Source organism: Lagenorhynchus albirostris, chromosome 5 (assembly GCF_949774975.1).
Source record: "Lagenorhynchus albirostris chromosome 5, mLagAlb1.1, whole genome shotgun sequence".
In the NCBI taxonomy this organism is placed as follows: domain Eukaryota; kingdom Metazoa; phylum Chordata; class Mammalia; order Artiodactyla; family Delphinidae; genus Lagenorhynchus; species Lagenorhynchus albirostris.
In genome coordinates this window covers 142834524-142850053 of record NC_083099.1, presented here as the reverse complement: position 1 = coordinate 142850053, position 15530 = coordinate 142834524, and the positions used below count along the sequence as shown (strand labels likewise).

The 15530-nt window shown below is 46.7% G+C and overlaps 1 protein-coding gene across 5 annotated transcripts; it reads left to right on the top strand.

Annotated features, from left to right (window-relative positions):
* The first annotated feature begins 763 nt into the window (after positions 1-763).
* On the top strand, positions 764-13690 carry U2AF1 (U2 small nuclear RNA auxiliary factor 1). Of its 5 annotated transcripts, none has more exons than XM_060151002.1 (8): positions 764-921; positions 4371-4458; positions 6909-6975; positions 11212-11261; positions 11414-11512; positions 12075-12208; positions 12287-12379; positions 13409-13690. In XM_060151002.1, exons 1-8 carry the CDS (start codon positions 878-880, stop codon positions 13545-13547), a joined length of 714 nt encoding a protein of 237 aa, XP_060006985.1. In that variant the 5' UTR covers positions 764-877; the 3' UTR covers positions 13548-13690. The 5 variants fall into 5 exon arrangements, with proteins under 5 accessions (XP_060006985.1, XP_060006984.1, XP_060006982.1 ...); XM_060151001.1 differs by lacking the exon at positions 6909-6975 and adding an exon at positions 7792-7858 and having other exon boundaries at positions 765-921; XM_060150999.1 differs by lacking the exons at positions 764-921; positions 6909-6975 and adding exons at positions 2570-2648; positions 7792-7858.
* Positions 13691-15530: the final 1840 nt, after the last annotated feature.

Here is a 15530-nt window from a genome sequence, read left to right as displayed (position 1 = left end):
GGAGGAAACATGGATAGAAAGGAGGGTCCTCCAAAAACCGGAATAAACTAAGAAAACCGGAGGTCGGTAGCGCTGGGGGAAGGACCTGGCGTCCCCGTAGGTCTGTAACCTCTGCTCGGCTCCCGACCGGCCGCCTTCCCACGGCGGCCCCTGCGCTCCAGCTTTTCCGCGGTCTTTAGGGTTTACGTGCGACCGGCCTTCTGGGCATCGGAGGCTCTCCGAACCCGCCGAGCTTTCCCGGGACCGGGCCCAGGCGGCGCACCTCCCGGACCGGGGGCGGCCGGGCACCCAGATTTTGCTCCCCGCCTACGAGTGGTGCTCGAGGAGGGATCTTCCCGGAGGAAGGGTTCGAAAGACGGTGGGGGTCCCAAAGGGAAAGTGCGGGCAGAGCGCGCCTGTCCCGCTGAGAACCCGCGGAACCCGCCCGCGCGGGACAGGCGCGCCCCGGGCCCAGCCCCAGGGACAACGTGGAGAAGCTGTCCGCCGCCTCCTCCTCCTTGACCGCCGTTTGCGCACTCGGCTTCTCTGGGCACCGGGGGACGCCGGCGGGGATCTTAGGGCCTCGGCAGTAGCGCGACGAGCGCGGGAGGGTGGCCGGAGAGCGCAGGGAGCGCCGCCGGAGAGCGCAGGAAGCGCCAGGAGGGGGCGCCGGGAGGGGACTCAGGCGGGCGGCGCGCGGGCTCCTGGGCCGCGAGGGCGGTGCCTCACGCGCGCCAAGCCCCGCCCACGCGCAGGCAGCGTCTCTTCCGATTGGGCAGCGCCTCCAGGCCGTCGGGGTGGGCCGAGAGTCGTCGCGTCCGGGTGACGTCTCCCGCGGGCGTCGGGAGGGGTCGTCGGCTTCCGCACCAGTGTCGGCGGCCGCGGCGGCGGGTGGGAAATGGCGGAGTATTTGGCCTCCATCTTCGGCACCGAGAAAGACAAGTAAGTGAGAGCCGGCCGCCGGGGTCCCGGGCCAGGGGGGCGGGCGGTGTGCGGCGAGGCTCGGCGGCGGGGCCCGGGAGGCGGCGGGAGGCCCGGCGGGCCGGCGGGGGGAGGGGCGGGCGGCTCTTCCGGCCTCGGGAGTCGCGCGCCGCCGCCTCGTGCGCCCGGGCGGGCGGGCGGGCGATGGGCCGGGCGGGTGGCGGGCTTCCGCTCAGGCTGCGCGGCCTCTCCCGCCGGGGGCTCCTCGGCGGCCCACCTACAGGCGACCCTGGCCCCCGCGCCCCCGGCACGCGGAAGCCGCCTCGAGTTGTGCTGAAGTTGTCAACATTAACGATTCCCCCAACTTTCATCTTTTAATGTCGAGTCGGGCAAGCGGTAGTACAAGCTTCGCCCGCGTTAAATCGTTAGATAACTTAGGGTCCTAACTGTTAGGGTTTTATCCGCTTCACGAGCCTCTTGTGTGAGTTAAGCGGTGATCGGGCTGATCATAAGGATATTTGATGTGAAAAAGTATTTTGGAGATTACGGGTTTAACTAACCGTAAAAGACATAATCTGATTTTAAAATACTTTAAGATGTAATTCCAATATAATAGTAAGATGGGTGTTTTTTCTTTTATTAGGTTGTATATCTTTCATAATCAATTGTTAGATTAAAAGTAAAACATATAATTATGATTTTGCCACGTATTAATTTCCAGTTTATTCACTGAAATTTAGACTAAAGGGAATGTTTCCAGACATTTTGGAGGATAATTCTTATTTGAAAACCCAAAGATTAAGCTTAATCTATTCTTTGAATAAATGGTTAACATCTTGGGATTCTTTAGGGCTGTACAGGGCTTACGTGAATATGTTTTTTAATGATAAACTCCTAAGGGTGCTATAGATAATGTTTCAATACCACTTGATCAAACACTTTAAATTGTTTCTGTTTTCCAGGATGCAGTCTATCTTGTAAAATGTCTTCTTTTACACATTCTAGAATTTCCTGTGTTGTTTGGAAGAGGGGGTTATATTTTTTCCTAGCAAAACTCACAAGACAAAAGCATCAGTCATACTCACTCCAGAAACATTAATTGAGTGTCAACTCAAGGCCAGTCTGGGGACTCAAAGACGGGTAAAATTTGGATCTTGTTCTCAAGGAACTCAAGGAGTGAGGGGGTACTTATTGTGTAAAGGATAACTAAAGTAAAACACATTAAAATGTATTAAGTGCTATGGAAGAGGTGTGTGCCCCGAAGGCTGTCTCTCCAGAGGCGGCAGGTTGGGGAACATGATCTTGAATGGACTGGCCAGCTCTGCTGGAAAAAGAGGCTTCTCGGAGTTTGCTGAAGAGCGTGCAGTGTTAATTTCACTCTTGAGCTTATGTTAGTGTGCGCCATGACTTATGTCCCATGCAGTGTTTTTCCATTGTTCTGGTAAAAAGCTGCATAAGGTGGTGTCTTCGCTCTTTGCTCTATGAAACTCTTACTTCAGAGGTTCATTTCAATGTTTTTTATATTCCTTCTATAAATAACCACATTTCAGTCTGTTGGTGCTGTATTGTAAAAATCATGGCTGTAATTCAGGAAACAAGTATTTAATCTAGGTTTCTCATTTCAGGGAGACTTGCGGGGTTTTAGTTTCCAGGAAACATCTCGACTCCTAAAAAATGAAGATGATGATTCCCGCTAACCTTTTAATTTTCTTTTTTTTTTTTCAATTTAAGCTGGAAGTAAAATGTAGGTCTGTACCAATTAAAAATATCTAGCTAATTACACATGTGAGGTTATGGACAGTTTCTAAATCTAAGCATAGATTAGCCTTTCTGATATCTTCTCTGTGATAGTAAATCACGTGTTTTACATCATTTTATTTCAGTAGTTTAATGAGCACACTAGAAAAGTTTTGACTGATAGACTAAATTCAGTAATTAACTGGGCATCGTGAAAAGAGAGTCATCTCTGGAAGTACAGGACCAAGGGTTGTTTTAGTTATATGGAATAGTTGGGTATTAATTGTTGAGATGGGTTTTGTCTATTCTGGGATCTTCTTAAAATAAGCTCTTTATTTTCAAGTGACTTCCTGAAGATGTAATGTTATGTACTCAAGTGAAATAATCTGAAGCAAGACCTATAAGTTTGCAAATACATGTAGTAATCATTTTCCTCTCCTGGTACATTTAGACGTTTCCACTTATATTGCCATCTGATAGTAAATCAATGGCTAGTTGACCTTAATGGTCCATCAGATTTCACTGAGGCCCTTTGACCTTAACTCTGGGTGGCCCTTGCTGAATACTTGAATCTACAGGGTAACTTTCCCACCTCTGCGAGTCTAAGTTTGAATGGGGCCCCCAGTAAGAGTGCGTAATTCATCATGGATGGGTTATGCCAAGCCACCTTGCATTGCTCTCACGCTGGCTGGAGTGCTGGTTTTGATTTTATCCGGATGGCCCAAGTATTGGAGCTTTTTAAGGGAGGGCTTTGCGATATGGGGACAGAAGGTGGCCTCGTGTAGTTCCTGCAGATGGGGGGGAGTTCCCCAATAGCTTGTTTTCAGTGTATTGAAACCAGGAGGACCTCTTTTTGGAAATTTCTTTTGGAAACCAGACCTCTTTTTGGAAATTTCCTATTGGTCTGGTGTCTTGGGTGAGGGAACCTGGACTTTGTGATTATTTAGATAATAACGACTACGTGTAATGAGCACACAGATGGTGCATCTGGTTCTGGTGCTCGGAACAGTGCCATGTTGGCATTTTCCTCAGTTTACAGATGGCTCCTGAGACCTGGACAGGGGCTGGCTACTGGCCCAAGTCCAGGCAGCTAGTAGCCGGCTCAGGATCTTGACCCCTCGCTACACCGTGTTGATGTCCTCAAGAGAGAATTTCATCGTGGAAGACTAAAGAACAGATAGGTTTTAAGTTAAATACAGTTTTAGATTAACTTAACATACAGTTTAAGAGGAAACGATAGAGAAGTACAGTTGACCTTTGAACCACGTGGAGGTTGGGGTGCTGACCCTCTGCACAGTCAATAATCCAGTCTGAGTTTAACTTCTAGTCAGCCCATGTCTGCTGTTCCGAATCCTACGATTCATCCAACCATGGGTCGTGCAGTGCCATAGGATTTAATGACTAAAAAACCTGAATATAAGTGGACCTGCATAGTTCGAGCCCGTGTTGTTCAAGGGTCAACTGTAGTTGAAAGTGGAGGGGATTCCAATGCAGAGGAACCAGGTTAGAATTAGAGTGTTCTTCATTGAAAGAGTACCATGTTTTTAGAGGGGCAAATTGAAGCTGAGTAGTTCTAAAATATGGGAAGGTACCTATTACCAGTAAAAACAACGTGCCTGTGTTTTTGTGAAGTAAAAGAAACGTAGTTTGATAGCATTTATCATGTTGATGACATGTTTCCATCTATTTGTTATCTTCCCAGCAAAATAATCAGTTCTTATTTTCCCTTACAGAGTCAACTGTTCATTTTATTTCAAAATTGGAGCATGTCGTCATGGAGACAGATGCTCTCGGTTGCACAATAAACCGACCTTTAGCCAGGTTTGTTTGTTTTTCCTTTTTTTTTTCCGTTTTCATGTAAATGATCAAAACTTAATATACTTTACAGAGGCAGTTAATTTCCATGTGTTAATAAGCAGGGGGGTTTTTTCTATAGTTTTATTTTCCATTTGTGTTCATAAATGTGTTTGTTTAAATGAGAATGAGGCAGGTGAACCACCCCTAGCGGAAGGTCTGAGAGCACCATTCTCTGTTTTTTTCATTAGAAAAACTTACGGGTTGTGACTGGTTTTCACTGCCTGACCACTCTCCCTGCCTCTAACAGGCGTGGGCCGGGAGGGGCAGCCGGGCCTGCGCTGCCCTCGCCTCTGCTCCAGGCGCTGGTAGCTGCAGAGCTGGCTTTCTGCTTGTTGCTCTCCAGGCAGTAGAGGTGGATGGAGCCCCCTTAGAGGAGACGCTGGTGTGACTGTCAGCAGAGCCGTCACACTGTGCACGCAGGGGCTCTCCAATACCCCTGGGTGTGTCCCCTCTGAGACCCCAGCCAAGGACACAGCAAGTTGTATCATGTCATTAGAAACATGAACAATGAAAGTTAACATTAGAAGACAGGCATTTACTTTCAGTTATTCGTGGCCAGTCTGTTCAGTTAATTGAGAGATGCCTGTTACCTTGGGCTTGGCTATGTTGTGAGTTCAGATCGGTCAAAAATGGTGATTTTTGATAGTTTATTTTTGGCTAATTGAAGAAAAGGCAAGGGTTTACACCCTGCAACAGATCCAGTGAATTAAAGGGAGAAAGCACCTCTGGGAGGAACAGAAAGCTTCTGTCCGTGTTTACCTGAATGTTTGGATTTGAAAAGAATCTATCCTTCAGTCTTTCCAGACTGAGGGCTCTTGAGCTCCTTCAAGCCGCCCGTGAAGTCTGAATGTGCAGCCTCAGAACCACTGTGTATAAGTATTTAGGAAAGTCAGTCAGTTGTTGTAAGAAAGAGACAGTATTTTCTAATTTAATAGCTTTGAACATGTCTCTTTTGAAATTCAGAATATTGGAGAATTCGCTTTACGTTTTCTGTTTGTTGAAATTTTATTTTAAGTGCTTCCGTTTATGAACGAAATCTCCCTCACTAGGCCAGTGGCCGTGATTCCGTTAGAGTTTGGTGGGGTCAGGTGTATGTGTTCACTTGAACATCTTGTTTTGATTCGTTTGGTTGGCTTTAGGTAATCCTGACCACCTGTGATTTTAATGGAACTGAATTACTCCCTTTAAGTGAAGTTTCTTTTATTATTAAACAGCCACTGCCAGATGACCTGAGTGAGAGCTAAAATGAATTTCCTGTTGGATCACTGGGCTCATATAGCTTTCCATCAGAGCTGCCACACACTGGTGATTCCAGTTAAAAACCAAGTGCGGTTGGCTTTGGGAACGTCGGAGTCCTGAAGTGGTTGACTTGGGGCGGTATCAGTGGCTTGCAGAGAGGCCAGGCCCTGGGGGTGGGTCTGTGTGGTGACCGCTGTGCTGTGTGGCTGGCGGGCATGCTCCCAGGTGGGTTTCCCAGAGCAGACCTGCGGCTGAGGGACCCGCACGACCATTCCCCTTGACCCCGCGGCTGGAAGCGGAGGCGGCCGGTTCTGTGAAACCACTTACAAAACTGCTCTGGATACACGTTGAGACTGAATATTTATTTTCTTAAATCATGTGGTTTATTGGTTCAGCTTGTAAATCTAGCATAATTCAGTGTGGGTTTCTTTTTAAGCTTCTTACAGTGATGTGGACATTAAGATTCATGTAATGCTAGCCTACTAACTTAAACATGGTTTGTTTTTTCAGACAACTTGAGTTTGAGAAGAACGGTACAATGTAAGGTTTCACGTCTGCCTCATCCAGCTTAAAGCACAAGGGCTAAAAGGATTTTTTCCCTTAAAAGAAGGATTGGAAAAGAGCAAATGTTTTAAGCTATTGTATTATGTAAACAGAGATCCCACCAAGAAAATGTAAATACGCTAGGTGTCCATGAGAGTTAGGAAGCCCATTGGGTGCGCCTGTTTCCTACGAGATCAAGAGAGCTTGATGGACTGCATATACTTGGCTTATGCATTTGGTTTAAAAAAAATTTTTTCATATGGGGAATATGATTATAATGTGACTTTTTCGACATCATAGTGTCTGCTAGCTTGAAGTATGAGGAAATGTTAGCATTCTATTATTTACCGTGTCTTAAAACACTTCAGTGACATGGGACTACTCAAAGTAACAATTACAATTTCTTCTTGGTTGCTGGCTGACTTGACCTAAGTCACTTGACCTAAGTCACCGCTCAAACTCTGTTTTCATAATATGATGGTTTGGGTGTACTCTTCAGAAGACAAGTGTCTGACTTGCAGGAAACAAACAGCAGGCGTTGAGCCATTTGCAAACAAGTTGTCTCTTTGCAATTGTCTAATATATGCACAGCAGCCAGTAGAATTCCCCTTTTTATTTTTTTTTCCCCGCAGACCATCTTGATTCAAAACATCTATCGTAATCCCCAAAACAGTGCACAGACGGCTGACGGCTCACACTGTAAGTCCCACAGTTGGAGAAATTTTTTTAAAACAATGGTGTTAAAGAGCCCACTCTTAATTGAGACAAATAATGTTGGCTTCTGAGCTGCTGACATAGAGCTGTTGCAAACAGGACACGGTGCCGGAGGTCCTTGGCGCACACAGCAAGAACTTGATACTTGGCTGCGTTCAGCAGGCTGGCCGGGAGGTCACTGGCCGGACCTCTTCCCACCGTGGACGTTTGTTAACGAGAGGGGTCCGGCCCTGTGACACCCAGACGTCACCAGCCAGTCATTGGTCTTCACAGTGACTGAACCCCTGGCAATTATTAAGTTCTTTCTGTGAAATCAAAAACCTTAGGAATATTTAGGATTTAATAAGGTAAGTTGCCCAATAAGTGTGGGTTTTATTTCACCATTATACTTTTTCCTCTAGGAAGTAGAGATTTCATGATACGTAATTATTGTATTTCTCTAATCAGTTTATACAGGCACCCTTTCTCATTTGTTCATTAAAAGTTTCCTGTAACAGGAATATTTTGGTAGTAGCCTGCCGAGTTGTTTGCATTCTTAACTGGATTGGAGCTTCGAAAGGGAGAATTTTTACAGTCTGTGACAGAAATACAATATGAACATGTCATGGGATCTCTGTTGCATCGCAGTGTCAGGGCGCTCCACGACAGCCACCAACTAAGAGAGAACACCTCTGCTTCGAAAGAAAATAACTTGCTCTTTTTTCAGCACTGGGTCTTGACTGAAGTGATCGCCACAGGAAACCGGTTAAGTGTTTACATTTAATTTTCCATGATATAAAGTTGTTGCGTTTTGTATTTCAGACCATTGCCCTCTTGAACATTTACCGTAACCCTCAAAACTCTTCCCAGTCTGCTGACGGTTTGCGCTGTAAGTTCATACAAGTTCCTTCCCTGGTTCCCTGGGCTTGCGTGTCAGAGCTCAGCGTCAACTCCATCTGGTCTGCCGCTGTAGTGTCAAGGACCACCTTTCACTAGAGGTGTCGAGAGCTTGTGTCCCACTGACCCCATGGAAAGCTCTGTTTGAGATTGGAACTCGTGCCCACTTATTTAGGAAGGAAAAAGTGACTGGAGAGGGTGCCCTTGACAAGAGCATGGCGCTGCTGCTCTCCCTTCCGGCCCCTTGGCCGTCATCCGGGGGGGTGTGTGTGCACGCTCTTCCCGCTAACAGGGAAAGTTTCTCTGACTTAAAAAAAATTGTTCTGAAATTGTTTTTCAGATTTTATTTCTTATTAGACTTTTTTCCCCTTAAACTCCATTTTGGAGATCATGCTTTTAACTGTGAGAGCACTGTTCTGAGAATGTTTCCCAAGTAGGGTCCTCCAAGTTGCACTGACCCCGAGTGCAACACCAGTCCTGTGTGGACTCCTGTCTTCATCAGATACTTTATGTAGGTATTTCCGACTTCAGGAGTTAGTTTATTACATTTGGGAAATAAAGGATCCTTGGTAGGGAATAGCTCTAGACTGGGCATTCAGTAGACGTTACTGGTTCCTTCAGGTAATGGGAGATGCTGAATTTAAGTTATGGATGTGGTATTTACTGAGGGGTATCTTTTGGGGAACAGGAGAAATACTACTATCTCTGGAAAGTTAAACTTAAGTTTTACAGCTGTTGAAATTCACCGTGGAGTGAATTTAGTCATCTGAGGATAAGCTGAAACGAACATCCTGGACTCGTGTTAAAATCAAGGGGTCCAGACCAAAGGGTAGATGCTTCTCATTCACCAGTTTGTTTTGAAGCTGTAAAAACTAGATCACAGAATAATACCACGAGGTACCTTTGGATAGCCACAAACCTGGATCAAACACACCCTTGGCCCGGAGCCCCTCAGTTTATAGGGTGACCTACAGTGGGTGAAATGGTCCCAGCAGCCACCACCTCCTCAAGCTGGCCCCAGACTGGGAGGCCTTCCAGTTCCGTGTGTGTGCGTGCACGGTGCCTGTGTCTGCAGGGGAGGGACTGGTACATTTTTCCTGCCGAGACACTAAATGTTTTTCGACGCTAATGCTGACCTGATAGAGAATTAATTTCTTTCCCTGAATCTGATGGTAGCAGGATTTACTTGGTAGCCCTTGATTTAAAATACCTGGTTTTCTGTTATTTAAAGAAATAAGATCAATGGGTGGAAGAAACTGTTTCTCTATGGACTGATTAAATAATTTTGTAACAGCCCTACCCTGGGGTAGAAATGAATGAGAAGTAGATGACTGAGTTATGACAGTTAATCACTCTTTGCCCTGCTTGTTTTTTCGGGGATGCGTATGCTTTATTGACAGAAGAATGTTGGATTAGTTCTCTGTGTCTGTATTTGCGATTCACAGGACTCTTGTTTTGCATATGCTACAAAATAAAAGTTTAGCTGTACTAAAGACTACAATTCTGGGGTCCAGATTGTACAAATTAAACACAATTCTGATTCTACAATTTAGCTAGGTTCATCAGTTTCCTAAAATTACTGGCTCTTTTTAACGTACCCTTTTATCTGTAGAAAAATAAGCTATCTCTGCTCTGATTAAGCTCAAAAATGAACCCCAGTTTAAGAGCGTTTCTGTAAGAAAACTGGGTACTTATTTAAAATATATTGAGTCGTGTAAATACTTTCTTAATTGAACAGTTTTTTAATCACTCATCTCTGCCTTTTAGGTCATTTTGATTGACTCAGAAATTTTAACCAGAGTATAGGAGATGAGATATGCCCACCATCAAGCATTTTAAAATATGAACTTTACATAAATTTTAAAATACGATATTCTGTTATATGGTAACAGAATAGGAATTCTAAGAATATAGCCAGTATTTTAACAGCCACCAAAATTTGATTCTCAGTATTGCTAAAACTTTTTGAGTGTGTAAATATTTTCTGTCTTCTCATTTTTTCTAATGTGGAGAAGGAAATTGTAAACATTAAAATCTGCCCTTGGAATGGGTTTCACTTGACTAACTTTTCTGTTGTTTAGAACTTGATTTCTGGTCAGGGAAGAAGGTACGTTCACGATAGCTTTTAAATCGACACGAGCTGTCGAGTAGCCATTGTTGCCTAATGCATTCAGTAAGTTCTGTGTTCTGATGCAAGCTGGATTCCTAGAAATTCAAAAATAACTAAAATGCAGGGACACACCCCCGCCCAACTCCAGTGGCAAGAAAGTGAACTTAAATCATTGTCAGGATCAAAAACTGAAGTTAGTTCTTATCCTTGAGGTAAAAATTTTCCAGCGAGCTCGGGACTCGCAGGCAGCGCAGTGTGGATAGAGCCCATGGCCACAGCCCAGCGCCCTTGGCGGGTGCCCAGAGGGGGCCGCCAGTCCAGGAGGTGGCTTGTGGAAGGTGACAATTAAAGACAGGCTGTCCCAGCCTCGAAGCCACTCCCCGGTCTGGCTGTTTGGAACATCAGTTTACTGACACACCAGTTTTGTGCTTTCTCAGATTTAGGTTCAGAGAACGTTAGAGTTTGATGGTAAGATTTGGTAGGAGGATGATGAGGATAGAATGTAAATTTGCAAAATCTATCCACAGAACTGACTTGATTTCACTTAGTGCATGTGAATTATGAAGAATAAACTTGATGAAAATAGTTTGAAATAGAAAATAATGCTTTCTTCAATGAAGCATTGTAACTTTCCCTTTATGTGAAAGAGGGCGTTCAAAATACTGTAATTGAATTTGGTAATTATCCTACTGAGTCTTTATTTTCGGTCATTTGGGTTTTAATCGCATCAGAAAGAACTTTAATGACATTTTGTGTGGCTGCTAATTGGTAAAAGAAACTAGTCAGGAACATAAGCTTTTAATCATTTACCCTGATTTCAGCTTTCATTTTAACCTAATAAAGGAAAGGAAAAAAATCAGTGTGATTACTTGGCCTGTATCTTAAATCTAAAAAGGAAGAAAATTTTCACTTAAAAGTTTCTTAATTTGAGAGTCAACCTTTTCCTCACACTTTCTGAAAATGTTGGCCCTTTGATGCTGATTAAAACTTGTTGTGATTTTAACATTTTAATAGCCAGAATTGAGATTGTCATAAGGGGCATTTAAAAATCTCACCACACTTTAAAATTTTAACAAGTGGCTGTGTAATGCAGTGTCTTCAGTCTCCAGTAGAACGCAGCTCTCGTTTTCTCTCTAGATAATCTGATGTGTGTTATGTAGCAGTTTGAGTTTAAGCACAGAGCTGTCTCAGTCACGGTTCCCTGCTCTAACCAGCAAGATTTCTGTTGTTCACAGGTGCTGTGAGCGATGTCGAGATGCAGGAACACTATGATGAATTTTTTGAGGTGAGCTGTTGACTGAAACCCACTGACCTGTTGTTCACCCTCTGTATATGGAATTAGGACTTTTCTCCATTAATAAAAATGCCTAAACGTGAGTTATGTTCAGTTACTCTTTTATTTCTGTTGTGATCCTCAAACCACTGTCCTCCCTTCAGGAGGTTTTCACAGAAATGGAGGAGAAGTACGGGGAGGTGGAGGAGATGAACGTCTGCGACAACCTCGGAGACCACCTTGTTGGGAACGTGTATGTCAAGGTAGGAGTGAGACGACAGGTGAGGCTGAGGAAGGGTTAGTGCCCTTAGCCGCTAGCCTCGAAGTTCCACGTGCTCGGCCCTGTCCATGAATTCGATGCGCTGACCGGCCCTCGTTGGCTGCGGCTTGGGTCTGGTGGCCGGCCTGCGGGTGCCGGGAAGGCGCAGGGAGGGCCCCGGTCGGCGGGTGTCTTCAGCTGTTGGTTAGCGGCTGTTGGACTGGGGAGAAGAAGCTGGTTTATATGTTTGGTTTCTTCTCCCCCCCACCCCTTTTTTTAAATATAAAGCTTTCATTGCCTGCATAAATCATGACGTGTTCTTTTAACCAGTTGAATTTGAAAACCATGGCAACATATATGGCATGAGCTTGGACTGTAGCAAAATTAACTCATTGTAAATAAAGGGTGGGCTGGTTCTTAAATTGCTGTCCGACATTATCCCACCCGAATTACTTTATCCCATCTGAATTACTTTACCTGTGAGCGGGTGACGCATAGTTGAGTCAGTAGTTGAAGACGTTTGTCATTGAGGTGTGGGCGGCAACGTTTTTGCCTTGTCTTTTCAGTTTCGCCGTGAAGAAGATGCGGAAAAGGCCGTGATTGACCTGAACAACCGCTGGTTTAATGGCCAGCCGATCCACGCCGAGCTCTCCCCTGTGACCGACTTCAGAGAAGCCTGCTGCCGCCAGTACGAGATGGGGTAGGTGTGTGCAGGCCCCAGGGGCGCCCTGGGCGGGTGGGGGGCACGCACCACATGACCCCGTCTGTTCTCCCGCAGGGAGTGCACACGGGGAGGCTTCTGCAACTTCATGCACCTGAAGCCCATCTCTCGGGAGCTGCGGCGGGAGTTGTACGGGCGCCGCCGTAAGAAGTGAGTACTCGAGTGAACCGTGACTGTTTCTTAACCAAAATACTGTTTTCAAGTAAAGCTTGGCCTTCGTGTCATTTCTCTTTAAAAGGCACTGCTTAGAATGTAGTGCATATTTTAAAATATAACATGTACTCTTTGAAGGACATTTTCCACGCACACACGGCTTCCTCGTCAGGTCGAGATCAAACCTTAATAACTGAGGGAACCGTTAAGCTGGTGACCACTAAAATTAGGTTTGTTTACACGGTGTTCTCAGATATCTGGACTTCCTTTATGTGCTGCCTATTTCCATTGGGGTTTCTTGGTTTTTATTGGCTTGGGCAGGTTTCTTTGGCTGGGGGCGGGGGCACCACCCTATGGACCACCGACAGTTGGGCACCGTTACGTGTCTGGTCCTGTTGCTTAAGTGCAGGTGGTCGTGTCACCAAGCAGAGAAAAGGCCAAGGTGTCAGTGTGACGAGTCTCTTCTCCTACTCAGATCACTGAGTTCTGACCCCAGAGGGATTCTCATCCCTCTCCTGTCAAACAAACATTTGGAAATGCAGACCTTACTGGTGATTGTTTCATTGTCAACAAAAAGAAGCGTAGGAGAAAAAGAACCCTGGCCTCCCCTCACCCACAGCAGGCCCGACGGACACCGTCGCTGAGCTGCGTACGTGTCAGGGCGGCGGCTTGGCTGGGACGGGACCTGAAACTGGGGTCAGATGTGGAGTGAGGGGTGTGTACGTCCCATTCACTCTGGATTAGGGTTTCCCCCAGCTGTTTGAGTTGGCGCCACAGGAGGATATGATAGAGAAGATGGCGTAGCTCTTCAGTCTTCAGGTGCCCCTTTTTATCCCTGACACTTATCGTCTGAGACGAGGGCACATCTTACAGCTCCAGCTTGTGGCTTCATCGGCAGCATTTTTCTCCTTTGTTGGCCTCATCGGCACGATGAGCTGCAGTGTTCAGACGTGTCAGTCCCCCCGTCCTGTATGTTGCGTGCTGCGGTGTGGGTGCCACGGTGTCCTTTTCTGTCCTTGCTTGCAGGCATAGGTCACGGTCCCGGTCTCGGGAGCGTCGCTCTCGGTCTAGAGACCGTGGCCGCGGCGGCGGCGGTGGTGGCGGCGGGGGACGGGAACGCGACAGGAGGCGGTCGAGAGACCGAGAGAGGTCTGGGCGATTCTGAGCCGTGCTGTTCTTGCCGCGTGTCTGCTGGGAAGCGTCGTCCGTCGTTGGTTGACCGAGCCAGTTCATAATGGGAGTTTTTTTAAAAAAAACAACAAAAAAAACAAAGATGGGTTTCTGAATAAAATTTGTAGTGATACAGAATTCCCGTGTGACTGATTTCTTGTGCCAAGTCTTTGTTTCCAGTCTCTTCCTTTACAGACCTGCGCACACATCATCAGCCCTTGAGGCACTTCGCGTATAAATGACACACCTACCGGTTAAGGGAAAACTCACGTGCGAAAAAGGCCTGTTTCCTGCGATCTGCACGTTAACAGGTAATCCAGTGTTTCTCTCCCGAAGCTGTCAGCAGACTGGAGTGGAAGCCCTGCAGACTGCGCTGGCGTCTGCAGGAAACTTGATCTCGACCAAGCGCAGTCCGTGGAGCCTGCAGTGTTGGGTTCTTATCCGTGAGCTTCTAGTTCTGCCCCAAGGGCTGCCTTGTGTCCTGAGGCACGGGTGGCATATAACACGGGGATGCGCTCAGGCACTCGCGTTTCTGTTTCACCGACTGATGGCTGCGTCGTAAACCACTAAGGGACAGGAGCACAAGCCCTGTGATCACATCTGCCTCGGCAGAACCCTCCTGTCTGGTGTCACCTTCCCAAACCATCTTCGTCATGGCAACGCAGGGCAGTGTGACTCAGGGCAGCCGTGGAGTCGTGTCCCGGCTCCTGCCGTGGCTGCGCCTCGGCTGAGAGCACAGAGATCCTCTTAAGAGAATGTCTTACCCAAAGGCAAACCGAAACACGCTTCCAGGTGACCAGCACACGGCACTGCGTGGCATCCCCGTGTTTCCTCAAGACAGCCCCAAGCACAGTCGCCCGCAGGCGTCCGACCCTCTTGCCCACTCCTGAGAGGTGTACCTGCTGAGTGCAGGGAGACGCATTACTTCCCTGACCAGTTTGTTTCATGGAAGTCAGCTTTTATCTGATAAATTATAAAAAGTGGTTTAGTGATTACGTTAGTTTTGTTCAGGTTTGCAGTGTTGAAATTTTGGGGTTTTTTTGGTTTTTTGCAGTAGTAGGCAGATGATTTTGGATAAAGTGGCACTTTGAGTCGGTGGTCTAGGAAGTTATCTTTAAATCAGTTTTCATACTCGCAAAAGAGTCAGTACCAGTACTTCAGATTTTCTATCTAAGTTTCGTCAGAGTTGTAGAAATTACTGAGTCATTTCCACTGCATCTGAAGGAGGCAACGTGACAGAATTTTTAATTTGTATTTCTTAACTTTGATTAGAGTCACCTTTTCCTGTGACAGTCTCTAGTTTCAAAAGTAAATGAAGATCCCTGGTGGTCCAGTGGTTAAGAATCCACCTTCCAACGCAGGGGACTCAGGTTCGAGCCCTGCTCAGGGAACTAAGATCTCACATGCCACGGGGCAACTAAGCCCGCGTGCCACAACTACTGAGCTCGCGTGCCTCAACGAGAGAGCCCGTGTGCCACAACTACAGAACCCACACGCCGCAGTGAAAGATCCCGCGTGCGGCAACTAAGACCCGTTGCAGCCAAAAATAAGTAGACTTTTTTTTTTAAGTGTCTTGAAAACTTTGTCACCAAAGTCAGAAAGAGGAGCTTACAAAGTAAAGGGAAAGGAACCCTGCTGCTCCGCCCTCCACACCCTAATGCAGGTCTGGAGTGAAAGGCCGTTGAGGGCAGTTTGGGCCTGAAGCTGCCCCGTGTTGCCACTGGTTTGGGCATGCTTGGACCTACCCACGTCAGCAAGGAGCAGCTCAGTAGATAAGCCCAAGTAAAGGTGGTAGCAGCCAGGTCCAAGGGGATTTTTATTTTATAAAAATGGTGGGGAGCTTCCCTGGCGGTGCAGGGGTTCAGACTCCGCCTTCCAGTGCAGGGGACATGGGTTCGAGCCGTGGTCCGGGAAGATCCCACATGCTGCAGCGCAGCTAAGCCCTTGCACCACAACTACTGAGCCTGCGCTCTAGAGC

Coding starts and splice junctions, on each gene's coding strand:
- U2AF1 (XM_060150999.1), top strand. CDS start 2,575: ATGAAGATGATGATTCCCGCTAACCTTTTAATTTTCTTTTTTTTTTTT. Junction 4,459..7,791: donor ATAAACCGACCTTTAGCCAG/GTTTGTTTGTTT, acceptor TTTGTATTTCAG/ACCATTGCCCTCTTGAACAT. Junction 12,209..12,286: donor TGCCGCCAGTACGAGATGGG/GTAGGTGTGTGC, acceptor GTTCTCCCGCAG/GGAGTGCACACGGGGAGGCT.